At 39.9% G+C, this 26,279-nt stretch overlaps 1 protein-coding gene across 1 annotated transcript in view; it reads left to right on the top strand.

Moving 5' to 3' along the window:
• COL4A6 (collagen type IV alpha 6 chain) overlaps window positions 1-26,279 on the top strand; it is a 115,358-nt gene that overhangs the window by 26,318 nt on the left and 62,761 nt on the right. Inside the window, exon 3 of the mRNA XM_026035933.1 lies at window positions 12,532-12,615. Coding sequence (XP_025891718.1) covers window positions 12,532-12,615 — 84 coding nt within the window. The remainder of the gene's footprint in view (window positions 1-12,531; window positions 12,616-26,279) is intronic.

The raw sequence follows: 26,279 nt of genomic DNA, 5'->3' as shown, positions 1-26,279 counted from the left end.
ACCCTGTGCCACATGCTCTAGGTGTGCCTGCTTGAGCAGGAAGGTTGGACTAGATGATCTGTAGAGGTCCCTTCCAACCTTAAATATTCTGAAATATTCTGAAATATTCTGAAATCTGATAAGAATAGTCTTTTTTCAACCCTTGCCCCACACATATAATACAGGAGGGGAATATTCTAAAAAATGTGTTGCATGTCTAGAGAAAGAAAAACAAAAGCTAAATATATAAATATATATACTGTTTTCAAGCTGTGCAGTTCTGATGATAATGTCTCAAAGGAGCACCTCCTCTTATTTCTTTTTTTGTATATGCTAAAAATATTTTTTTAGTGTCATTCTTTCCTCTCCTTATCCGGTGCTCACTAATTATAAAAATTTATTTGCGTGTGTTTTGTAATATATCATTGTAAAGCTAATAATCCTGCTTAGTAACCTAAACCCTAGATGTGTGTTAAACACTATGGTATTTGTAAATAGAATGATGCATTTATTCTGACAGTTTTAAGTTCTATCCTTTTTTGGTTTCCGAATTAGAAGTGTTAGTGGCACACATTTTCTCAGATTTAATCAGTACCTACTCTTCAGCAAACATACTCTCCTCCTGTCAAAATACTGCATCAAGCTATACCTCCTCTGATCTGTTTAATCTAGATAAATGTTATGAAGGCATTTTGTCTCTTCCCGTTCCAGACAGGTAAGATTATCTTTAACAGTGATTGCTCGTTTTCTCTTGGCAGAAGCTTTCAACATCCACAGTTGATGAAGAGGCATCTGCTCTAAGTTGTACTTGAAATTAAATAGTCCAAACAGTAAAATAAGCAAACACATGGATACAAAATGGAATTGCTTAGGTTTTCCGAGACATTTTCAAGTAGATCAATCTAGTTTTTATTTTCTCCCTTTCTCACTTTCCCCTTTTCAGTGTCAGGAGAAAGAAGAATCAGCATGCTGGCCATGGACTTTCCCTGCATGTGGAATACATCCTTTTTTGGTTTCTTGGGTTGCTGTCTAACGTGCATCTGGTTAAGCCATGTAGCAATATACTCCCTGGGCAGACAGGAGAGAAATCCTTGAGCAAATCTGTTCTGCTCTGTGTGAAGTGCTTGTCTGTCTGGTTTACTGCAAAGGGTTGTTTTACCATGAAAGGAAAGTTTGCTTGTCCTCTCTTGCAAGGTGAAAACCTGAGTGAAGTAAGAAGGGCAGCCCAGAAAATTGATCTGTACCAACAGCCGTAATATTATTGCAGCTTCCTGCTGTGCATGTTATGTGCTCTATGAAAGTATGATGAAAGAGGATGTATTCTGTAGTGAGAAAACTGCTGATTGATTTTATGTCTCAGAGACTCCCTAGACACTTCACAATCTGCAGTCTTAAGCAACAATCCTAAATTCTGCACCATGTGGTTTTGTTCCTGTTGCACACAAATCCAGCCACGCTTAAGGGCAGGAGCTATGGCATTGCTGCTGTGCAGAGCAGAAAGCCAGTGTGGAAAACCATGATTTCATACAGACGTTCCTGTGCAACTTTGGCTTGTCCTGTCTCTGAATTTAAGGAAACCAGGATGAGATGCCCACAGAGGGGATATTAAATAGGGAAACTGAGAAAATTACAGCTGCCTCTCTAAAAGCAACTGAGAAAGTACCCTGCTCGTGAGTAGGGGGGAAGTAGACTTATTGGCTCTATTTCCCATTGCTGGGCAGTATTGGAAAGGGGTTTTGCTTTTGTTAGCAGTTATTGAATTCCCAACCTTATGTGCTCCAGCCGCTCGGTATACTCTTCACTGCCTGTTTTGTAGCTGCTGTGGCCCTTCCTTGCGGTCCTTCTTCCTTGTCATTTGTAATAGCAGAAGTTTCTGCAACACGGGAATGTGAGTTTTCCAGCTGATGACTCGTTTCAGTTTTGCTTGCACAGATGACTTTGAAAAAGCTCCCTGGAACATCATGTCACTGGGAAGCGACTCAGGTAGAGCTTGGGCTGCAGGCAACCGCCGAGTTAGAGAGAAGTTGAGTAATTTGCTCTCCAAAAAGCTTGTCTGGTCTCTGGCAGCTTTTCTGTTGCCTTAGCTGCTTGTCAGCTCAGGCCTTCAGACTCCTGGCTTTACAGGCTGGTGGAACCAGAGCTCCTGGGACTTGCTGCTTCCATTTCTCAGGAAATTTTAAATTTTCAAACTTTGCTCTACGTGGAATGAAAAAAATGTCTGAAATGCAATATTTCCAGTAGATAAGAATTTCTCCCTCCCCATCCCCTTCCAGCTGTAACAGAGGTGGCCTGCTTGAGAAATGGTTTGCAGGACCACCACTGTTTGTAGAGGACTTTGAGATAAATGTGCTTGTAGATAAGCTTTGTTTAGACACGTATGGTCATTATCATCATGATGGAAGGAGTCATTAAAATGGCTTCTACTGTCTGCAACTGTTGTTAGAAAGGGGAGTTAATTTAATAAAGTCATGTTTAGTTATACAAGTGTGGTCTTATGATGATATAATCAGTCTCAGATACATACTTTTGCTTGTGTCTCTTTAAACATAACTTATTTTCTACATTTTGGCTGTTCTTCTGATATCTTCACAGTGTACTTGAAAATTCTTTATTATCAACTAATTATTTTATCTTCTCTTGGTCTGTTATTGGTATTACTGGATTTCTTTTTTTTTTTATTATTTCTATCATGGTTTGTATATAGACTTTTGGTCTTAAAGGACATTTTGACTGTCCTTTATGAGACAGTCGAGCCTCATATTAAAGTCAAGCACTTTATGAAACTTTTCTTTTGCTGAATTGTAGCACTACGTAAGAACAACATCTGATTTTAGTCTGTTATTATTTTTAGTTTTTCTCAGTTAATGTGCATGCAGGAGTGTGTGCACTTTCAGGGATGTACTATATTCACATTAATCTTTTTTTTCATTTTGACATAAACGAACTGACCTTCCGCTGACTTTTTATGCCAGCACAAGGCATTTCTACATGGTGCATCTTATCTGGTGACATCTCATATTTCTCATGAGGACTAAATGATCGGCCAAGATTGTGAAATGGTCAACAACCAATAATTGAACATTCCTGGGATATGTATGCCTGTGATAGCATAGCAGCTCCATGAACATTTTCCCAAAAGTGTTTGCTCTCTAGTGCTCAAAGATTAGTTAGCAGGGCCCATTGTGCAGTGTCAAAAACATGCTCTGGTAGCAGACATCCTTTGCCCAAAAGAGATAGCAATTTCCTGATTTAGAGAAAATAACTCTCTAAAATATTTTGAGGGAGGAGCACAAAGTGCTTCCCCTAGCTGTTTTTGTGAATTTAGTAATCCAGAACAAATGGTGTGCCTGTTGCTTTCCATGGTTAAAGCAGTAAGTGTCCACAAGATGACTTTCTGAATCCCAGGCAGAGGGGTGTCTCACTCTACTATTTGCTGTGGATTTTGTCTGTTCTTGCTGCAGTCAGTGCCAGGATCTCCAGGGACATCAGAGATGTCAGTGCTGACATTCGACATTCGCCAGGGCAGGGATGCTGAATTGCAGAGCACAAGGTGAATAGAGATTAAATGACTAAATGGGGCAGGAGAGCAGACAGGTGAAGCTACAGAGATGATAGAGTTAATTATGTTGGGCTAAAAAAGATAGCCCTGCAACGATTTCAGGAGAGGAGTACCTATGTTTCTATTTAGATAAACCGTAATTATGTAGACTCTTAGCTGTCTTGGTCATTTTGACCCATATGTAACTTGTGATGAAGATCTTGTGTTTCAGAAATCAAATGAAAGGTTAAATGAGAGAAAATGAGTTAGCTAAGTTCCTTATCTATCCTGTTCCCAAAAGGAGGAGGAGTGACCTTGATTTAGAGATTGCAAGTGAACTGGAAAAGGTGGGTAAACTTCATGCCTGTGGGGCATAATAGTCTGGTAACTAAATCACTTCTGCATATAGGAGCAGTTCTTAGTTGGTTCCACCCTGTCTGCAGCTGACGTGTATTGTCCTATTTAGAAAAAAATTATCTGGGATGGGTATATTAGTAACCTAAACAGACACATGCCACAGCCATAACCATGAATCTGTGCTACAGGCAGAGATAATTGTTTAAATGTAATATGGAAATGTCTAGCCAATCTATGTATAACTTTAGTTATTTATGACACACTCTCAGTAGCATCAATTTCTTGCTATAGGATTTTTTTTTTTAAAGTAAACCCAGTTTTTAGTCACTCAATTTCATTTTCAAAGCTCTAGGTCTTTCATAATTTAAGGATAGGATATCAAAGTTTCTTAATCAGTGTCTATTGATGAGGTAATAAGGAATTTGAATACTTTGAAATTCCTTGTCTGAATTTAGTGCAGAGTTGAAATGACTACTGCAGTTGATTAATAGGAGTGCTTGCTTTCCTTTCCATTAATAAGGATTTTAATAGAATAAGAATTATTTTGGGTCAGAGGTGGGGAGGGGGGGAAGTGTAGTGGTTGAAATTATCCTAGGCATTTTTATTTTGTACCATGCTGTGGGAAAGGATACAGGAGGTGTTTTGTGTGCCTGATCTGGAAACACTAGTGAAATAAAAATGATTCCTATTGAAGGAATCACTGTATCATGGGGGATGGTGACTATCTGTGTATTTAGATATTTTCTGTGTCTTTGGAAACGGGCATATTCAGTGCTGAGGGCATCCTTTTCCTAATCCTGACAAGGAAGGAATCTTGAATATTTCAAACAGTTTATTTTGTCCTTTGGGCTAATCACACAAGATGTATGTGGCATTCCAGCTAAAAGCTACATGGTGTATCTATATAAATGCATGCAGCAGATAAAAGCGCGAGTTTCACACACATGCCTCCCTCTGTTTTGGAATAACACTGCTTCTGTTATGCTGTTTAGGGTATTTTGATCTTCCTTAAGTATGAGGAGTTGATGGTTCCTGAAGCGGGATTAGTGCAATTTGCGCTGTCTTTCCCTTATCACATACGCAGTTATCCCCAGCGGGGCAGGACAGGGCAGAGCAGGCAGTTTTACCACCTCCGTCGAGGAGGACGGGCCTGTGTGAGAGGTGCTTGGGGAGGCTCTGGTGCTTTGTGTGGGAAGGAGGCTCCGCATACTTGTGTCTGCAGCACTGCTCTGCGCTCGGCTAAGGATCGGCAGGGTCATTCCTTGGGCCACGTGCCTTGCTCATTTCTTTTTAACATGGCATTCAGGCATATTCTTTGCTCTCATTCGTGTCATTAGTATTAAGCATTGATCTAAATGCTCTATAGAATTGAGTCTTTTACTGTTTTCTTCCCTGAAAACAACTGTATAGCAATGTGGAAGCAGCTTTTGGGAAGGTTATGTTTTGACTGGGGAAATAAATTAAGATAATATCTAATGGATTGTTTCAGAGTAAAGTTGATATATGTGCTGTATGTGCACAAAGTTCAAACACTGCAGAACTATGTAAATTGTGTGTCTTTTGCTGCTAATTGATTTACTTTGTTTAGAAGAGAAAAAAGAAAATCCAAGGGAAGAAAGTGACAGGAACTCCCCTGAAACAAGCATCTCTTTTGCCCAGGTTTTCTGGTGTGCTCAGGAAGGGACAGTGATGCTTTTGACAATACCTTGAAGGATGTAAAGCCAGGGCACCTGAGTTGATTTAAGTGCTTTGTGTTCAGGCAGTTGTAGCTAATTTTTCAGCTCCCTCTCTCTAGGTTCAGTCAATGTTTTGCTGCTGGCTAAGGTAGCTGAGCCTGTAGAAATACATACCAAAATGAATGCAAAAATGATTCGAAACTCACTTTAAGAGTTCACAGCTTTGTACTTTGTTGTGCTCTCCCTGCTCCTTAACCTTATCCCATGAGGCAGATCAAGCATCCTTAGACCAGCTGTATCCCACACATAAGGCTACATTGACCCCTAGTGTGACTGCGCTGTGGTAAACACTTACATCAGAGATTTTCTCCCTGACTCAAATCCAAAAGATTCAGAGAGATTAGCAGTTAGCTTTGGAGTGGAAGATTGGATGTGATTCCTTCTGTTGCCTGTCAATCCATCACCATCCTGCTAAGAGCATCACTAAAAGTGCAGCCAGTTTCTACCAAAACATTTTCCTCATTTTTAACTTCAAAAATTTGATCACTATCTGCTTTTTAAGTCTCAAATGTTTGTATTTATTTAAAAAAAAGACATTTTACAGAGCATGTTTTGTGAAATGATACATTTGAAAATGAAATGCAAATAATAAATTGCTACTATATTTTCAAAGTTGGTGGTCTGTATTGACTGTAAAACTGCAGGATGAATCACGATGGACTCATTCCAGCTCCTTTGATAGTACATAGTACAGGTCTTGCTGATAAGTACTCTAACTTTCCCTGATTTTCAGTGAAGATCTTTCTCCCATGGTATTTCTCATGGTCAGAATTGCTTAAATGAGGAAGGAGTGAAGCAGCTTTCAGGGCCAGTGTTTGGCCCCTGACCAGCTGTATCTGGAATGAAGGCACAAGTAGAAATGCAGCCCAGTGATTGTGAGGAGTTGTTGCTTTCACCTCAGGTAGGCCACCGAGCAAGCGTTTTAGGTGAAAGGGATGAGATTACTCAAGATACTATTTTCCTATTTTCTGTTGTGGTTAAATGATAGCTTTTGTATTCAGACAACAAAACTTTTTCATCTGGGGAAAAAAAATCTTCAATGGGTAATAGCTGCTTTTTTTTATTTTTTTTCCCCCCTGCCTCTGCTCCCATCTCACCCCCCAAGATCTAGCTCTCTTAGTTGGTTTGCTTGTATTGTCCCTAAAGGTTTGAATTTGCTTATGGTTGGCCATATCATACACAGAGACTGTACCAGGCCATAAGATTCACCGCTAGCTGCGCCATCAATGCTTTTATAATACCCCAAATATCAGTCCATTTATCAATTTCAGAACAAAAAGTATCTGCACTAGTTGACTGTGTGTTGGATTTAGCGTTAAGGTCTTGTGTGGGGCTTAGGAAGCTGTTGGGAAGGTGTACACTTGATAAATAGCTGTGCTAAATGTTGCAAATAATACAGTTACCTCTGGCTTTGGAATCACTATATATGGATGGTTCTCTAGCTTATGGCTTCATGACTTTGCAGAGGTAAGACTGGCTTTTTTCCTTTTACTAAATCATTTGCCCAGCTTTGGAGAGTAATCTAAAGAAAGCATAATATTTGCTAATATTGTTGATGTTTTCCAATGTTAAGTGCTTACCTTTATGCACTGGCAGTTCACTTACAGGTAAATTTCACATTGCCTCTTTGTCTACAAATGATGCATTTTTGGGATGCATGAACACCACCAATGACGGCTTCTTTAGACATGACAGCAGCAAGCTGAGGGTTCAGCAGCGAGCAGAAAGGCAGCTCTCCAGCAGGGAGATGGCGAGTCCTGCGCAGGCTCTTCTCCCTGCTGTGGGCTCCTGAGCTGCTCCTTGTGCTGGCACTGTCGCATTTGCATGACAATGGACCCCAGGGCTGTCCCCAGGGCTGTCCATGTGCTGGCCTTAGTGAGACTCATGCAGAGGGTGCGTGGAATGCAAATCTTCCCTGTTCTCTCCTCAGTGGCACAGGGAGCTCTCTAGGAGGGGAGCTCATACCTGTCACTAGTGCCGTTCTGTGGCACGTGTGAGGGGTGCTTGCACCCATGCACACTTTCCTCCTGCCTGGCTAAATTTTATATGTTAAGGAATGCATCATGAATTTCAAAAAGAAAAGGAAGCAAAAGTAACAAAATGTCTCATACAAATGTATATCGGTACTGTTGTAAAGATGTTAAAATATCTATCAGAATTTTTTCTCTAATAGACTTCCAAGTTGTTCTTGCTTTAGCATGATGAGAATCTCTGACAGGGATCCTAAAGATCAGAAAACGCTCTCTTGTGTGGGTGCTGTCTTTAAAGAAATCAGTGCAGTTAACGCTTTAGTGAACAGTGTTTTATAATCCATGTTATAATACTGTCTTTGCTGTGTGACTGACATGCCAGAATTGGCCTTTTAAAATTTATTTTGTTTCATTCCAAATTAAATATTCAGTGCGATGGGACTCCTGCAGGATGGAAAATGGAGAATGGGCAGGAGGGTACAGTTTGCTTCAGTCCAAATTTTCCATTAATTTCTCTAAGGCCAGGGATTTCATCAAGCTTTGTAGCCCAGTAGCATCATTTGAACTGGAGGAAGGTTGGTTTCTGTCAGTTTCTTTGATGTAGTCTCAGCTGCCAGTTAAGATGTTTGCCAGCTCTATGAAATGAATGAAAATGTTTGAGGAAATTGGTTACAAAAGAAGTCAGTGAACCCTAAAATAAATTAGTATCTTAGCTACAAATTCACATTTAATAGCTTCATTTGAAAGGCCTTTTGTGCAGTAAAAGATAAGCTTCTGGCTTTGTGTGGTGTCCTTGCTCATATAGGCCATAAATAAACTGGTTTTAACTACATATTCATTGACTGAAAGGATATTCAGAAAAGGGTCGTGCAGCTTTGTGTAATCCTATCAACAAAACCGAAAAACATCAGAAGAGAGAGTTGTTCAGAGCCAGATTCTGCTCTATGAACATCAGATATCCAGTATGTGACGGTAGCCTTTGGAAGCCCTTAGTTTCCATTGGGGCTGTGAGAGGAGTAAGGGGGTCATTGGCCTTGGAGAAGGGCTTACAGGTTGGCTTTGTGCTGCTTATGAGTTAGCATTTAAACTGTATAGATTCTTACTTTTGAGTGTTTCTTATAAGTCTGATCCTATTAGAGTCAATGGTGAATGCTTTTTCCATGCTTGAAAATTTGACAACGTAGCAAGTTTAGGAAGGACTTGTAGGTTTAAAAATCTGAGACTTTGAAGATGGTTTCTACCAAATTTTATTTCATGAAGTTGGTCTCTTTTTCACCAAATAGGATGCTTTCGAGCTGCTTTTGCTCCTGGTTGTGCTCAGAGAGTAGCTCTCAACTCTTGTGCAATGAGATCCTTGGGTACAGTATAGAAGACATAAGGCTAAATTGGGCCCCTGCTTCTGAACCAGGCTTCCTGGAAATCCCTTGCTGAGCGCTGGGTTAGTTGGTTTGTTCCTTATCCTTGCAGTGCAGGTGTGATTTCCTTAGGATGTGCAGACAGGGCCTGCAAGCTGCTGTGCAGGTGCCGTGTGGGGCTGCGGAGGAGCTGGAGCGAGTCCTGGCCAGGCTGCTCAGCTGTCGGGGCTCTTCCCTCTTTCTGGCCCTGCTCCAGAGCAGGCTGAAGCCAATGGAAAGGTTCAAATGGCAGCCGTCGGCATCAGGAGCGCGTGGCGGGTGCACCACGAGCAGCGGGGGGAAGCTGGCCTTGAACTCAAACTCATGCTTGAGGGTCTTGTAAGAATAGTTTCTCACTCAGATAGCTACTACTTAAATAATTTTTTTCCTATGTTGCAATGCTAGTAATGCATATTTAAGCCTGAAATAGCCGAATCAGTATGTGTCACTCATTTGTATTACAGCTATTTAAATCTCAGAGGCTGTCTACTTTTCAGCAATGCTACTATTTTATGTTTGTTTTCTGTTTTAAAAATCTTGGTCTGCTTCTAGCCAATACAATTAAAATAGCTAATTCATTTCCATTATAACGTGTGGTGAGTTTACCTTACTGGTGTCTCACCTCCCTCACTTCCATGTTGTTTCCGAGGAACCATACTTGTTAGTCTGAAACATAATATCCCAGAGCAGTTGGAAATATCTCTTCCCTGAATACATGCACAGACCAAGCCTGAAACGCCCATGCTTACATGTAGCTATAAATGTTCAAGTGACCTATGCGTTTGTACATCTGAGAATTTTTGAATGGAAAAAACAGATAGAACTACTTCAGAGGAGAACACCGTATTCTAGAATACGGTGTTCTGTGTTCTGTTATATGCAGCCTTTAGGCTTATATACATAATATTATGTACATGGCTGTTTGCTATTTAGGTAGCCTTGGAGTGTCTGATGTCAACTACTTCCCCTAAATAAAATACTTTAGGACATGTAACACCTGGTTTGGAGCCAACTGGCTTTGGTTTGCTTCCTCTCCAAATGCTTTCATTCACAAACGGGCAAATGACTGCTTTTAAACTACAGCACAAACGCACTATTTGTAAAACTTGGGCATATTTTTTAATAAACCACAGTGACAGTTCAGTCCAGTTCCCAATACTGTCAGTGCAAAGATGGCTTTTGACCTAAGTGGGAGCTCAACTAGGGTGACCCTCTGTAGCCAGTGGTGTGATGGGGAGTCCTGCTTGATTTTGTCCAGTGCCCTGGTCCCACTGGGAAGGCACCCCCAGAGCCTGGGCACATCCCACTGGGTCGGCTTCAGGGCTGGGCATGCGCAGTCCCTGCAGGGCAGCGGCCTCCAAGGAATCCAAGCCTGTAATGAAATAGTTCATATTCCATGACCCCATCTTGCAGGGAGAGCAGGATTCACCGAACTGTAGGAGCTGAAAGTTCTGGCAAAGTACCTGGAATAAAGAATAACCTGAAGAAGAGAGATATTGGAATCTAAAATCTTTGAGGAATTAAGACTATATTTATAATTAAGAATAAGCATCTGAGAAGGCACAGTCTGATTTCCCCACAGCGTAAAGCTGTCTGCCGAGAGGATAATATATGGCTAAGTGGCAGGAATGGAAGTGTCCCCTGGCTAGAAAGGAGCCCGCCCTCTCACTGCAGGGTATGTGTACAGTCATAAGCAGAGTATTCCCTGGTGCAGTTCACTCTTTGGTCCTCCCAGAAGCAGATCATAGGATTGAGATTCTGCCTCTAATCAGAACTGGCCTCTCAACAAAGTGCCTGTGAAGACAGGGGCCAGTTTTTAAGTACTGAGCCCTTGCCTTGACATTGCAAATGGGTACTCTGCTTGTCTGAGCAGACAGCTTGGAGCTGTTCTTACTGCCTGCCATATATCTTCTTGATGCAAATTTTTGTGCTTGTTGCCTTATATTTTTACCCTACTTTTTTTACCTCCGTTGCATTAAGCCTGCTTTTATTTCCTGCTGTGTAGGGTCAGAAGCCCCTGCATTACATTTTGTGACCTGGTGACTCTCCCACACTGTGTGGCCCTCTGTATTCTAATAAAGTATTGTGATATTAGGTACCTACCACAGGATGTTAGTGAGTAGTCCAAAAGCCCCATGTCTGAAAGGGCTTCTTCTTAAAAAAAACCTTGCCTCCAAAATTTGTCTAACTTCTGATTGCCCTTTTTTATTTCACTCATTATCTCTTAGAATTACTTGAAGGTTGTTAGGACTAGCAGCAAGGGCTAATAATCCCTCAGGGTAGGGAAGCATGGGAGGTTGAATTTAAGGCTTTTGGTTAATGTCTGTTCATCTGTTTATACTGCCTTAAAAACAGAGGCATGTTAAATTTGCAAATCAGTGCAAACATGAGTTTTTTAAAAGAACAGATTATTTATCTTTTCTTAAATGACGTTAGATGAATTTTCTGTAATGCACTGTAAGAATTACTTCATTTGGGAGAGCTGATGTAAAGAATAGGCTCAAAGTTTCGTGATGAACTTGCACAAGTTAGCTTTCATTTCTCATGTTTCTCACCTGACAGATGTCATGAAATTTTAAAGGCTTTAAACATGTGTGCCGTGAATGCTTTTAGTATGGAAATGTTCAATTATAGTCCAGGCTTGTTTCAGCACTTAGCATGGTCACCTTGAGATGGGGTCTTATATCGCTCTTTCAGTGTTTAAAACCTCAGGTCTGCACCAGAGCACAGCTGACAGTGAGATGGTTTCCTGAGGGAGGGATGTTCTTCCTGAGTGGCTAAATTGCACTTTCTTTCCAGGACTGTTAAGCGTTGTCAACAGTCCTGAATTTCAAATGTGTTGAGGGTGGGAGGGAGAAGGTGGAACTCTTAAACTCATGTGGTTGACCTCTATCTAGTGTCGTGGTAGGTATTTTATTTGGAATTAAGATAGTGACATAGAGACTTCAGATTTACATACATATTACAATTATCCCTTAAATAACTAGTACCAGTATAGTATATTGAGAATTAGGCATATATTTAGAATTAAATAAGTATCTACTGATGCTTAAAAATGAAATAAGCAGTGCCTCCCTTCAGCCTGAGGTGTGCCCTGGAGAGATGCTGCTGCTTGTTATCTTTCCTTGTTCATTGGTTATTCTGTGCACTCCTACCCTATGGAATCAGGTGCCTATCTACCTATATACCACCTATATACTGTCCTGGTGGGAGGCGCCTTTTGGATCAAGGACACTCAGTGAGTGTGTTTGGGTGTGAGGAGTTAAGAGCAGACCGCTGTCTCTGGAGCTAGAGCACTGGTGAATGACAAGCTTTTATTCTTTACAGAAGTAGTCAATAGAAGAAGTAGTATACATGCTATGTTATTTTCTCATTCCCCAAAAATATAGGATGTCAATTGCACTAAGATAATTGTAGAGGAGCATATTTAAAGCATATCTTGCCATTTATTTTCGTACAAACTCTTGTGATAAATGTAATGAAATGAGAGCATTTAAACTAAGTAAAATCTTCATCTGACCAATTCTCTCTTCTCTTTATTTTTCCTTTTTTAACAGGGTGGAAAGAAGTCTTACAATGGGCCTTGTGGGGGCCGAGATTGCAGTGCTGGATGCAAATGTTTTCCAGAGAAGGGGGCGCGGGTAAGTTGGCTTGCATTAATACAACCGGTCCTTGTGTATCTTATCTTTTTTATTATAATTATTAAGAAAAAAAGGAAAAAGAAAAATAAATGAATATATGCAAATATCAATCTAATCTTTGCATGAAGCAAGTGAAATTATGAGGACCAGCTGCACTGCCAATGTCCCTGGCCAGGATCTCAAAACCTATTCTGAAGGTTTGCAAATGACTAGCTTTGCAACAAGAATCTCTTTTCTTTATGTGGTGTAAACCTTGGTTCAAAAAGTCAGATGGTCGAAGTTTTACAGGTTTTCTAGCCCATGCTGTAATGACTTCTTTTTTTTGTGGAAGTGTTTTTGACTTTGGTATTTGTTTTTGAAGAAACAATAATGTTGAATATAACTGAGCATTTGCCTTTGAGAAAGGCTTTTATTTAGCTAAACCCCCTCTCTCTGAAGTCTGGGCTTGAAGGGATCAATGTGTAAGAATAAATTCTGTAAAATTGCCTGATTTCTTTAAATGATACCTAATTTCTTTAAATGATGTGAAAGAGTTATGAACTTGATCTGAATGCAACAGGACACTTCCTATCTTAAAGTTATGCAAAGCTGCTGACCTCATCTTCCCTTCAATTAGACTATTAGCTTTTGTCCAGATACTGTCAGCTTAATACAGATGTTTTTGTAAATATTTTAGCATGTATCAAAATGAATCTGATACATCTTGATGAAGGAAATGGAGAGGAAAAACCTGCATTATAGGTACTTCGAAATTTAATTTGGAAGGTCTTACAACACCTGAAATTAATACTAGTTGTCTTTGTTAATGATGATAAAACAGTTATTTTAGCTGAAATCACATTAATAGGCATTCAATTTGTGATGCATAAAAAAAAATGAGGAAGTGATTGAGAAAGAAGTTAAATTTAACTTAAACATTATTAATCCTATTTTTTCCAGGTATATTTGAGCAATGCAATGTGGTTATATTCAAAACATCACTCAGATGATCATGACTGCATTTATTTCTAGGATTCAACACAGGAAAATGTTGCTATTTAAAAATGGTCTTAAGCATGTATTTAAATGCTTTCCTAATTGCAGACAGACTTGAACATGAATTCTTAATTGATAACTGATGATGTGTTTGCTCTGGAAGTATATAAATTCTTTTAAACCATGTGGCGGGGTGAAAACATGTCTAAACAGATGAGTGGAGGACTTTTGAAGGTGAATTCTCAACATAAGCTAAAATGAGAGAAAGCCAATTGCTCAACACCTTACGTGATCGGATACGGTGAGGCGAGACTTGGACTGGAATATCCCGTAAACGCTTTGACCTTAGCTAGCAGTGAGCATCATCCTTCTGTCTCTTTACATTCCCAGGGTTCAACTTGATTGTTTGAACTGGCCGCAACACTGTTGACCTTGTGGTTTGAGCTCTTGGCATCTCTTTTGTTAAGATGTCACAAAGATTTTAGGCTGTTTTTATTGCTGACCTGAGAACTCATTTGGCTTTTAGCTTGTTTCTTATGTGACCTGTATTGATAGGCATTTTCAGTACTTTAAACGTGTGTTTCATCCCACTGTGACCTGTCCATGGAGGAAACTTCCTTGCAAGCAGTGGTAATCAGACCTCTTTACATCACTGCTTCTATCAAGCCATACAGAGTCCTGCTGACATCTTCTTGGACATCTACAGACAGCTCCTGGAGTCCTGCCACAGCAGAGGATGGGGAGGTGACTGGCAAAACTGGGCAAGAGGATGGTGTGATTATCTGTCCTACAGCACAGCTTGTTTCTTGCGGGAGACTGTTTAGCCTGAGGCTAATTCCTTGGCTTCCTGCCTAGGTTCTCCTCCATTGCTGCTTCAAGTTCAGAACAGGCAAATGGCAGATGAGACTGCCAACGTCCTAGATTCCTATTGCACAAATAACTAGTTCAGAGTAAATCTAAGCTTTTTCTTTTAAAAAGAAAAAAAAATATGATCTTTAGACAAAATGTCAGAAGTGCTAGTCCCACACAAGAGCAAATTTCATTTCTGCTAGTTGTCCCTGTGGCTTGCACTGACTCTGGAAAGCCATAATGCTAGCTGACATTCATTCAGCTAGCTGACATTCAGGGAAGTAAAAAACTAATTGGGGATGCATCCTTCAACTTAGCCAGTGATTTGAAATCAGTCATAGTACCTAAGGATAAGTTAATGAAGAACCTGCCCCTATGTAGTGGAATAGCACAAGTCCTGCTCCAGATTGCAACCTTTCTCACCTCTTTTTCGGTTGTTTTCTGATGCACATTATTAGTATCAGCCCAGTGATGTACAAAAGCTCAATTTCTGGTAGAGTAGTGTTATCTTCACTGAAAGGTCCCAGCTGAGACCTTTTCTGCAAATTCTCTCACAGGTCAAATGAAAAGATTAAACTGAGTTTGTGGCCCTTAGTCTTTATCCTCTTAAAGGGAGGATCTAGTTTTAAATCCCCTTAGTATGTGCACTGGAAGCAGAGAGTGAGAAGCTAACACGTCACATGACAAGAGTAAATGTTATGCCAGCAGAAGCCCCCAAGCTGATTTGACTGGTTATAAGGCTAGGAATTTTGGATAGGCTTGTTGCAATTCTTCCAAGCTGCATTGTCAGAATCTTTGCTAACTTTGGTGTAAAATCTCACGTAATGCTGTGGAAGGAAAATACCACTTGGCATTTGTCATCTTTCCTTTCTTCCTTAATACACAGAGAATGTGAAAGCCTCCACTGCAGCTGGATTATCCAGATCCAGTTTGAAGCTTTTGAATCTCTGTCACTAGTCCCACACTTTCTACTACCTGAGATGCCACCTATTGAACCAGAACACCAATGCAGTTTAAAAAGGAAGGCTGCTCTGACAGTGAAGGTCCCTAAATGTACCCTGGTGTATTCCCCTTCTGGTGAAGGTAGGCAATCTGAGCACAACTTATATTAGTAAAATCTATTTCTGCACATGGTTTTACAGGCATTCCTCCTCTTTTAGGACATCTGGTGGGTAGAAAAAGCAGTTACATTAAAATGTAATGCAGGAGAAGGAAGTTGGAAAAAGCAGTTGTATTAAATTATAATGTAAGCAAGGAAGTGAATATCAATCTGATGCTAGCCTGTATCCATTGGAAGGCTGGATTTCTAACATATTTCCAGTTATTTAGGTGAGTAATCTATAGGTAGAACACTTTTGGAATTGTCAGGAGACAATACTGTGTCTTAACCGTTTTCCCTCTCCTTTCTGACTCTGATCCACAGTTTATGAACCAGGATAATGTCCTTTGAAAATTGCTTGGCTGTGTTGCTAGGAAATGCACTATGAATAGGTCAGCAGTAACCATGAGGACATTTTTCCGTGCTTATAGTGTTTTGAGAAGCACTAAAGCTAAAAGGAAGCCTGCTGCATTTTATCCCTATAGTTCATTTTGCATCAACTTATAGTAGTGCTGGCTTTCTTGTTTTCATATGCTGTCATCTACTTTCAAACACTTGAAAGGATAAACTAACAGCCACAGTGTTCATTGCCTTATACCTTCTTCCAATGCTTGTTCACTTATCTTGGATGTTATAACAATATTAAGCTTTGTTTTAAACTTTATTTAACACGTACTGAAGCTCTCTAGCTGAGTTTGTGTCTCAGTCATCAGTTTTTCTCTCTGCCTTCTTTTTGAAGGAGGGAAAAGAAACCCTCTTGAGTACTTTTTTCTGAAGATCCCCAGATTAATCAACAGCAACTGAGTCCCAGGCAGCTTTTACAGTTTAGGATTGCTGGAAAAGCTTAGTATTACTTAGTATTGTATTTCATTCTTCCTGTGATCCTTATCATTTTCCTTTATGTATCTCTCATGAATCACGTGCTGTCTGAAACCCTTAAACTAGGTTAAATTCAAACCTGATAAAATAATTTGAAGTTACTTATCTAAGTATATGAACTTCTAACTATGAGAACTGTTAATGATATATAAAAACCTCTCTACCTCTTTCCTGACTCAGGAAGAAAAAAAGCACAGGGAAGGTAATTCTTCATCAGCAACTGGTATGGTTCAAAAGGAGTGTGGCTGTACAATGAGGCACTTGTTACCGAGGCTGTAAGGCTGTGTATCTATATGTAAATCTATACTAAATCTAGATGAGCTCTTTGAAGCGAAGGCCCACTGGAGTACATTAGGTGTGCCTTGGAGCTTGTTTCCTGACCTAGTCTCATCAAAGGGGAAATCCAGGTCGTGTGCTCAAAGGCTCCTCTGCAATGTGAAGCAAAGCATGGTAAGTAGGAAGGACTAAGATTGAGAGATTTGCCTAAAATATGCACTCCTGGTCTGAGTTCAAGGCTTGCGTACATGCACCCAGCCATATATGAGATTGCACAAGTTTTCTCTGAAGTGAACTTTTACTATATGTATTACTATTGTTATCTGCGAATAATTAGGGAGGTTTTAGTGGAATTGCTGCAGGTTAAAGAGACATGAAATCTAGACAGGTCCGCAGCATCCCTGCAGTGAGCAGCATAACCTGAGGTTGTGCTTTGGATGATTTAATCTAATTCTTATCTAGCATGAACTGATGTACTGGCAAGAGATCTTGGATTAATGTTTGTCTGGAACTAATCCCCTCAACTTAATACAGGGTGCTCAAAGTGCCTCCTTTGTGATAATTAGTTGAAGATTGGTTGACATTTCTTGTTATAAAATTGTAATAATTACAAGTTGGATTTTAAAAGTGTTTTTTGAATCCCATTTTGGCTCATTAAACACTGACTTGTGCAGTTTAGGGATTTCCTGATGAAATACGATTTCCTTGGAAGCATATACTCTTCCGAAGTGTTATTTTTTTGTTTGTTTGTTTTATTTTTTGAAAGAAGTATTTTGCACAAATGCATTTGTTGGCAATAGGCTTTTGTTAAGTCAACTTCTTTTGGTTTGACTCCCTACTATCCTGCATGGCCAGCAGTGTAGGGGACTATTGTGATTTGAACAATGCTTTTATGATACCAGTGGTCTCCAAGTTGACCTGAGCTTCTTTCAAACTGACAAGATACATCCAGATGTCTTGGTGTACTATCTGTAGAGAATCAGTTTGGTAAAACTACTGCATTTATATAGTTACTTTTAAAATGATTTTTTCATGCCAAACATAAGGAGGGGTTGTTGTATTATTGTGGAATTCTTTGTGTGTTGGCCATTTAACAGGAATGGTAAATGTCAGTTCTTGTAACATGACTTGGCCGAACAAGGCAGTGCTCTGGAGCAGGTACCAGTGCAGGAACAGGGAGTCAGTCTGGTTAGCGTGATTCAGAATTTTTGATAATTGCTGCTAGTTCTAGAATGAGCTATTTCTCGTTGTCCTAGTTAGAACAGTTTGCAAAGCCTTCTCTCCTGGCTTCTCTCCATGTTAACCACACTCAGAGACTTCTCTCTGAAATATTTCTTCTTAGAATAAGTACAGGTGATCTTTTTTCTTTCTTTTTTTTTTTTTTTCTCTCCAAATTGCAAAAGAATGCAGGAATGTGGGTCAGATTACTTGTGTGTTTTACCATAATCTTTGTTTCACCTCTAGGCTTTTGCAACTGTAATCACAGGTTTTCTTTGCATTTCCATAGTAGGCCTTCTCAAGTCCAGCTACCTCACTCCTGCTCTCTGAAATGACTCTTGTTAAAGTCCTTTTGCTAGACCTCAGGGCCTCAGGCATAGCAGGCATACCTGGGCCTCAGTAACTTTCATATGGCTTTTACAATCCTCTATTTCTGTTTGTTCACTGTCTCAGTTTACTGTGTTCTCATTTTCTCATCCTCTGCTATCAGCTGTGCACCCCACCGTATCTCCACTTTTCCTTGTGAATGTCTTATTATCAGCTTAAATATAACAGTGCTAGAAGTCAGTGTCTTGTTTTTAACCAAATCCTTTTTTTCCTCTTCTCTCTGCCTTTGTCAATGCCACAATCTTTTCAGTTGTTCACCTATCTTAGATAAAGTCTTTTGACTCGTCTTTTTCTAACCAGGTTATAACTAATTTCTGTCATTCTCTACAGCATCCCTTTCCCTTCTGTCTACACACTAAGAAAACCTGCCACTTCCTTCTGCTTACCTCCTCCTCCTTTCTGACTGGTGTCTGGAAATATTGTTTATAAAATAATATCCTTGCCTACTGTTCACTATGTTTCATCTGTCTGTGTCATTTTATTGTCTTATATTCATCTCTAAAGAAAGACACCAGACCTGTGTATGTGTCTGCTTCATGTAAGAGACTTCACCAGCTTGTCTAGTTTCTCTCAGCTTCCTTCTTTGTGCTGTCTCAACCAGCTGATTTTGTGGTACCTTAGGTTGAACTCTAAGGTGGACTGGCTGCATCATAACTGAACATGCACAACAGCTGGAGAAGTGAGGCCTCTGAGCGCTAAGTCATCCAGCGAATAGACTCTTCACTACCAAATAAGAATGTAGGAGCTATAATTTGTTTTAAATTGTCTTGACGTATTACAGTTTTGACAATTATGCAGTGCTTTTCCCATTAGTGAGTACTGGTGGTGGATTATATGTAAATGATGTCCAATTCTTGTTCAAATTCCCTTCTGGTTAAACAAATAAAACACTATCATTTGATTTGGGAAGAGGATTATCTATGAAGTTAAAAAACGTTGACCATCTGTTCGTTCACTGTTGCTAACAAATTTTGGCAATAGTTTAAGAAAATGAGGTAACAGTTAAACAACTTACATGCCAGCTGCTTTTTTAACAACTGCCAAGAACTAATTTTTTTTGAAGTGATAGAACTAACTTTGCCAAATGCAGCATTAAGCAATTGTTGTCGTCCTGACCCAACCGAAATACATTGAGCCTGGGCCCCTAATGAGAACCACACCAGAAACCAACTAAAACAACATAAATAAGTCTCACTGTATGTGAAAAAAGTCCCTTATATAAGTATCCTTTATGGATGTCAAGACCGAACCTGTTTGTATGTAAAGCCTGACATCATCTGCCTTACTATTGAGTCTGCCCATGCAGACGTCTCAAAGGGACGGGCTCTCATGTTGACTTGCTCCAAGTTCCTGGCATTCAGCAGCTGCGGCGAGCTGCATTTGCACGGGAGAACCAGGGGCTCTTTGGTAGCAGTTTCCATCATTTGTTTTGCAGGTTCAGCCAAAAGGATACACATGCTAAATGAGGCTAAATAGATGCCATGAAACATGCTCCATTAAGAAGATTTGCACATTGGAAACTAAGCAAAAATCAGAGCATTGCTGTGCAACAAGGGTGCTGAGGTGACTCTCTGACCTGAAGCTGTTTCGTAGCCTGTCTGCTAGAGCAGAATATCTTGTAAGTGCTGTGGGGGGCCTGTGTTTACTTTTTAAATCAGCCAGAACATGGGTCCTCACACTGTGCTCCATAGAGAGCTTCCAGATGGTTTAGAAAAGGCCAGCAAAGAATCATCTGTCACTGCTCAAGGAATTATGCTTCATGCGAGTTGTAACCCAGTCCAGGTTATTTTAAGTCTTTCAAATGTTTTTGAGATAAATGGAGCATTTAAAAAGCTCCTTGCTGTGTCCTACAAAGATGTGAAATGTCTTAGATGTAGAACTGTTCCTAACTAACTGAAAGTCCTTGGCAGAACCAGGGTGTTCTACCTTTTACTTTATCTTCCTCTACTGAAGGTACTGTAAACTGATTCTCTGTGTGCTAATGCTGACTCTGTGAGCTGAGGGTGCAGGCAAGAATAGACACTTTATTACTTCCTGCTTATACAAGCAGCTGTAGTTATCACCAGGAATCTAGGTGAGTAAAGCCCTGTTCTCCTTGAAGTCAATGCCATGACTCCCACTGATTTCATTTTATACATGTAGACAGATGGGAAGACAGAACCAGACAGGTCTCTTCCTTGTGTTTTTGGAGTCTTGCCACAGCTGGCCGCCTCTTCTTAGCTTGGTGTTGGTGGTGTTTTCCTCAAGAGTAAAGATGACCACAGTTATTGTCCTGCAGATTTACTCTAGATTGACAAACCAGAGAATGCAGCAACAGTTTCCTAATAAGCCTCCTTGCTTCCTAAATAGAACAGACTAAAAAGATCCACGTATCTTTTTTTTCTTTAAAATGAATATTGTTATATCTTTCCTGGCTGTAGGGTGAAATTCTTAAAGAATTTATTATGTTTTGCTTGCCATATAATTCTTTAGAACAGGACTAACATATTGGCCTTAACTTTGCCTTATTTCTTCACTTGTTCATGGTAGGTAAAGAGCTGCAAATATCCCTTAAATTGTTTTCTACCAGCTGCTTCACCTAGCAGCTAGAAAGATAAACAGTAATTCCTGTAAGAATAGGAACTCCTTAGTCCTGCCAAAGAAAAGTGAATGTTAACATGACTCTTCAGAACTTGCGAGTGTCTTTTTGGGCTTTTACCTGTTTTGATTAATGCAACAACATCTTGATTAAAGCCTACTGAAGCTCTGAGAAGTGGCACACAACTTTGCCTTTCCTCTCCTAGCACTTAACAGAGGAGAAGGACTGACCCATCTGATATACTGAAACTGGCCTAACTGGCATTTTTTTCATTACATTCATTAATGGGGTTTGCCATCTAGACTGTGTTTCAGCAATAGTTATCTTCAGGTTGTGTGTGTGGTTGTTTGGGGATAATCCTGCTACTAATTAGTTATCCTTTACAGATTCTTACATTGAGAAGATGGGCCCTTCGCGGAAGGAAATCATTTTTAGAGAGTTTCCAGAGAGTTTCCATGAAAGGCATGGGAGATCTCGTGTGTGATCCTTTGGATAAGATGGCCTTGAAAAGACAGGAGGATCACGGAACCAGGGTATGAGCAAGGCCCAGTCCTCAGAGATTTGGCGAAGAGTCAGGTTAGGAGCCAATTCCTGAACCCAGAAGAGAGCTGACAGGAGGGATTACTACAAAGCAAACTTAATTAGGCAACAGATAGGCAGGAAGTAGGCCAGCCCTGGAGCCTGCAGCCAGAGGGAGCAGACAATGAGGATGGTTAGCCAGGCAAAATGCTGTTTGTAGTGGTAAAAGGCAATCTTGCCAATTGATTGGAATCAAAGCCAAATGTTTTAGTCCCCCAGGCTAGCTGTCAATCCCCATTTTCTGGGAAAAATGTACAGCATTTTTGGTGTGAATCACAATCAAATTATGGAAGATAGGAGAGCACCATCATGTACCTCAACTTTTTATGATGACTGAGGTTGAGATCAATTTAGAAATAGTTTTCCAAACTTCAAAGAAAACGTAATGTGTATCTATTTAAAAAAAAAAAAAAAAAAGGGAGGGGGGGAAAGAAAAAGGATGGTAAGAACTGTAGAATAATTGTAGGTTAATGCTTCTTTTGCTTCTTTTTGACTCTTGCATATGATGTGGCTTTTGCTTTTAACTGGAATATCCAGACATTCTCTGAGTTATATAAAAAGGGGAAAAAAAAAAAAAAGGCCGGAACCATAACCTCTGTTTTATTGGTGCAAAAAGTTTTCATTGCTTTATTGTTTTCGTTTGGTCCTTCTGTGTGATCAAATTCTTGTAGTAAATCAAAACAGAAGATGACTCCCTCAAAGGACTAATTCCTCTGTGAGTAGGTGGGAATTAACACCAGGGTCATGGGAAGATAAAAAGGGAACCATTTTCTAAGTGTCCAAGAGCTGAAAAACATCAATAAATTTGTGAAATGAATAGGAAGAACTTATTAGACTTATTAGAAAGACTGCAGGACTGTATCATAGGCCATAGCTTGGTCAGTATTGATGAGCAAGCAGAAAGAGGAGATGTCTGTGGGGATCCAAGAGCAAGCATGCTTGGTCTTGCATTGAGGAAGAAGTCAGGGCAGACATGCTAAATACTCGATGATGAAGAATTTGGAACAAAGAAGATCACATGATAAATATCTCTTATAGGCGAAAGGAAAAGGAATGTTGTCTTTATTTTGGGCAAATACTGCGACATCGAGATAATGGAGCATAGTGAGAGTAACAGATTTAAATTTCTGTGAATGAACAATATTTAGGGCACAGAATGGCCTGAGAGTCTGTGAATAAGTTTAAGTTGTATAAGAAGAGGTAGCAAATGATGGTGTGCGTAGTCCTTAAGAAAAATGAGAGCACATGGCGGTAGGGGTGATGTTTTGTGAGCTTGTGTGTGGTGATGAGTGTAGCATCACAGATGGAAAAATGGGAGTTTCTGAAAGATCCTATCTAAAAGACTCTCAGCCTGCTTAAATGTGAAAAAGAGAAATTCCTGCTTAGCAAAATCAAGGCGAGTATCAACTTTCTCCTCAACTTTAATTCTGTCAAATAAGAGGAAAACCTGGATATTTGCTGGCCTTCTTTCAAGCTGTCTGTCAGGGACATTTTAGCTGTGTCTCTCTAGTAAATCACTAACTGCAGACCTGTTAGTTGTGAGAATATCCTTGTCCTATCTAAAGTTGTCCTCATTTAATGAGTAACAAACTTCATAGTATTCAACCTTCTGTGTGATCATCAGCACACAAAAATTAGAGGTAACATGAAACGGATACCTGGGTTGTACCAGGTATCTCCTCCAGCTACTTGTTTTGAAAAGAGAAAAAAAAGTATTAGAAGTCTGAAAGGCAGCTTGGATTCAAATGGCCCTGCTAATGAGTGAGTGAGTTTGGGAAGACTCTGTTTTTTTCTTTTTCTAAAAGGAGCATACTGCTGCCAAAGCTAACAAACAAAAAGGCAAAGTAATTTTAAAATGTCTGGTTTTAATCCATAATAAATAAAGTAGAGACAATGAGCAACTTTGAAGGACTGTTAAAAAAAACTCTGGTTGTCTTTTAAAGCTTCTTGTAATTGTTTTAAATGATCAAAGAAGCGTCTCTAGGAAAATGGCTCAACATGTGGAGAATCCTCAATACACAGTAAAAGAATATTTTAGTTTCTAGTGCTAAGGGTAATACAAGTCTCTGCTTAGTTTTTCCTTTCTAAGTGGTCTAAACATGTTATCTTTTACAGTGAATGTCTCAGATTCGTGTTCATATGGACATATAATGTTGTGCTATAGATTATTGGGGCAGAACCTGTTCTGCTCTGTAACTGAGCTGTGTCCTTTCCTCCTCCTCCTGGAGCCGGAGTATGAACAGTGGCCAGGCTGCTTCAGTGGCTTCTGCTCATACCTCTGTGACCAGGTCAGCAACATCTGCCTGCCCGTGTGTCTGTGGGCTTCCTTTTTCTCTTGGGTTCCAAAGATAAGGTCAAAAGTTTTAAAAGTGGAAAAAAATGACTGGTGTATTAGGGTGTTCGTTCATAGCTGTGTTTGCTGCAAACTTTACTTAGGAAATAGGTTTTGTTGTGAAAGAACTGTAAGTTGTCTTTATTATGCACCCAGAGCTCCTGTGCTCTGCTGTATATAACATGTTTTCAGATTTTATCACTGTGTTAGATGTGATAAATTTAGGACATAGGCCCCATGGAGTTACTCTGGGTTTTTTTAATCCTGTTTCCCTATAATAGAAAGCTTCATAAATAATCTTGTGTGGTAAGGTTATTGTTTCATTTACTGTGATTTCTTTTTATTATTATTTTTGTAATGTGAACTCTTAAATGTAGCTATTTCTGGTTTGGATTGATGAGAAGTAAAGGATGCCCCTGGAAAAGTGCAGAAGTTACAGTTTACCTTTTAACATGTGCTTCCTGGGAGATGGAGTAGTGCAGTAGAGCTTATCCTGAGTACTCTTGGTGAGTTACAAGACATACTTATAATCCTCTTATTGAAAATGCTATGTAATGTAGTAGTTCCATATGTGTATGGAGAGCTGCATACCTGGCTGTCATGAATCACACTTTGTGAACTGCTAGCAGCATATAAACCAGAATATCCTTACATGAGAAATATAGATAAAGGATGTATTCTAGCACTTTCTTAAGCAGTTTTTGCTGCTTCTTTGGGAGGCTGTATTTCCTTTGATACTGTATTCTTACCCTCTGAATACCTCTGTGATGTTATTGGGGCATTTCTTTTACTGTGGTGATCACAGCAGAGAGGAGGGAGAAATCCTGCAACGTAGAGAATTTCCAAACATACAGGAGGAGACACTTGGTGCTCAAAAGACTTCTTCCCTGAGAGAATTACTTAGTTACAGGTTTCCTCAAGTTTCAGTTAGGAAATTTGTAACCTATTCAACTGCATTTTTAGAGAAGTAGGTGACTTTACAGAAAATCTTTTGAAATAAAACACCAAAAACTCTGTACCTCTGTACTCCATGAGCCTTAGTAAGATACCTCTGAAAATAGCTAGTGATTTTTTTCTGAAATATGTTTCCTATCCAAGTTTAAGACATATGAAAAGAAAAAATAGGAAAAGAGGTTGTTCTTGTCTCACTTTTATTGTTTAGGACATGTTCTCCTAACAGTACAAAATGTTTTTGGAGAATATCTGTCTTTGGAATATCTCTAACTGTGGAAATGTTGTCTAGGCTGTCTCACAGCAAATTAAAAAAAAATAAATAAAGTCTGCATGCAAAATCAAGGCAGCAGGTGGTCATTCCCTGTTTAACTCCAGCTGCACTTAAGCTGTAAATCCAAAAGCATTACAAAACTAGCAACAGGACACCCAGTGGTTCCTTTTAGGCTTGGATCAGTGTTCCTGGGACATTAAAGGAAATTTTTTCTAAGATTTAAAGTTTTCTCCTGAAACAATAGATGACATAAGTATTATCTCCAGACTTTTTCCAGAGCAGTGAAGTAACTAAACTTCCCTTGTTTTCCTAACATCAGGACTGAAACCTGAACTAATCTATTCTAACCATTCCTTTCTCTTTATCAGGCGGAATGTGTGTTAACTCCTGAGAACATTTGGGTGAATAATAGTTCTGCTTATGGTGGCTGTATTTTATGTGCTGGATGACAGAGAGCAGGCAGTACTTTGCAGTGTTAATCTTGCTGCTATATTCTGCATTTTTCTTCTTGCCCGTGCATGGGTCAAGTGCTCCATTTCAATGTCTTTACACTTCTTCTAATAACACAGTATCTGCTTTAAGTAGTGCCCTTATTGTCTCATGTGGATTTATTACCAGAATTATGAGCTCTGTGCTAGGGAGAAATGCTGGGTTCCACTCATGTTACTAAGAGATTTGCCACCAGCTGTAAAGGGGGTATCTTCAAACCCTTAGAGCAAGTTGCAGTTGCTCCAAGACTTTTACAAGTGCCTATCCAAACAGTCATTTTTGTGACATTTTATGTGACTTGAAGGATAAGATGTAGTAGCTTAAAAGATCTGTGATGCTATGTGGAGAATGCTCCGCGTGCTGGAAGCACGCAGCCGTTCCAGCGCTGAGCCGCGCGCGTGCCCACACACATCCCCAGCTCCCCAGCACGCAGACGTGTCCCCACCTCCTGACGCCCCTCTGTTACTTAACCTTCCTTTAGTCACTCCAGTGCATGATTATGGATAATCCAGGCAGTTACAACATCAAAGTGCACGGCTGCAGAAAGGTGAGAGGGGCTGAAGCAGTGTGGTACGTGGTGCTGGACGTGGACAACCTTCTCTTTCGGAGCCAGGATAGCAGAAACGATCTTGGCCCTCTAATGAGGTTGCAACTCCTTTGCTGTTAAAGCAAATGTGTCAAAATATCCTGTGGTTTTTCTTTAAGCCAGTGGAGGAAAGGCCAACAGCAGCAAGACCGTCCTTTTGAAGTTGTCCTGGCAGCTTCCTATTCCTTGGGT

The sequence above is a fragment of the Nothoprocta perdicaria genome, unplaced genomic scaffold (genome assembly GCF_003342845.1).
Source record: "Nothoprocta perdicaria isolate Ctin4 unplaced genomic scaffold, notPer1 scaffold_17, whole genome shotgun sequence".
In the NCBI taxonomy this organism is placed as follows: domain Eukaryota; kingdom Metazoa; phylum Chordata; class Aves; order Tinamiformes; family Tinamidae; genus Nothoprocta; species Nothoprocta perdicaria.
Note: the sequence above shows the minus strand (reverse complement) of the source record. Positions and strands in the feature narration are given on the sequence as shown.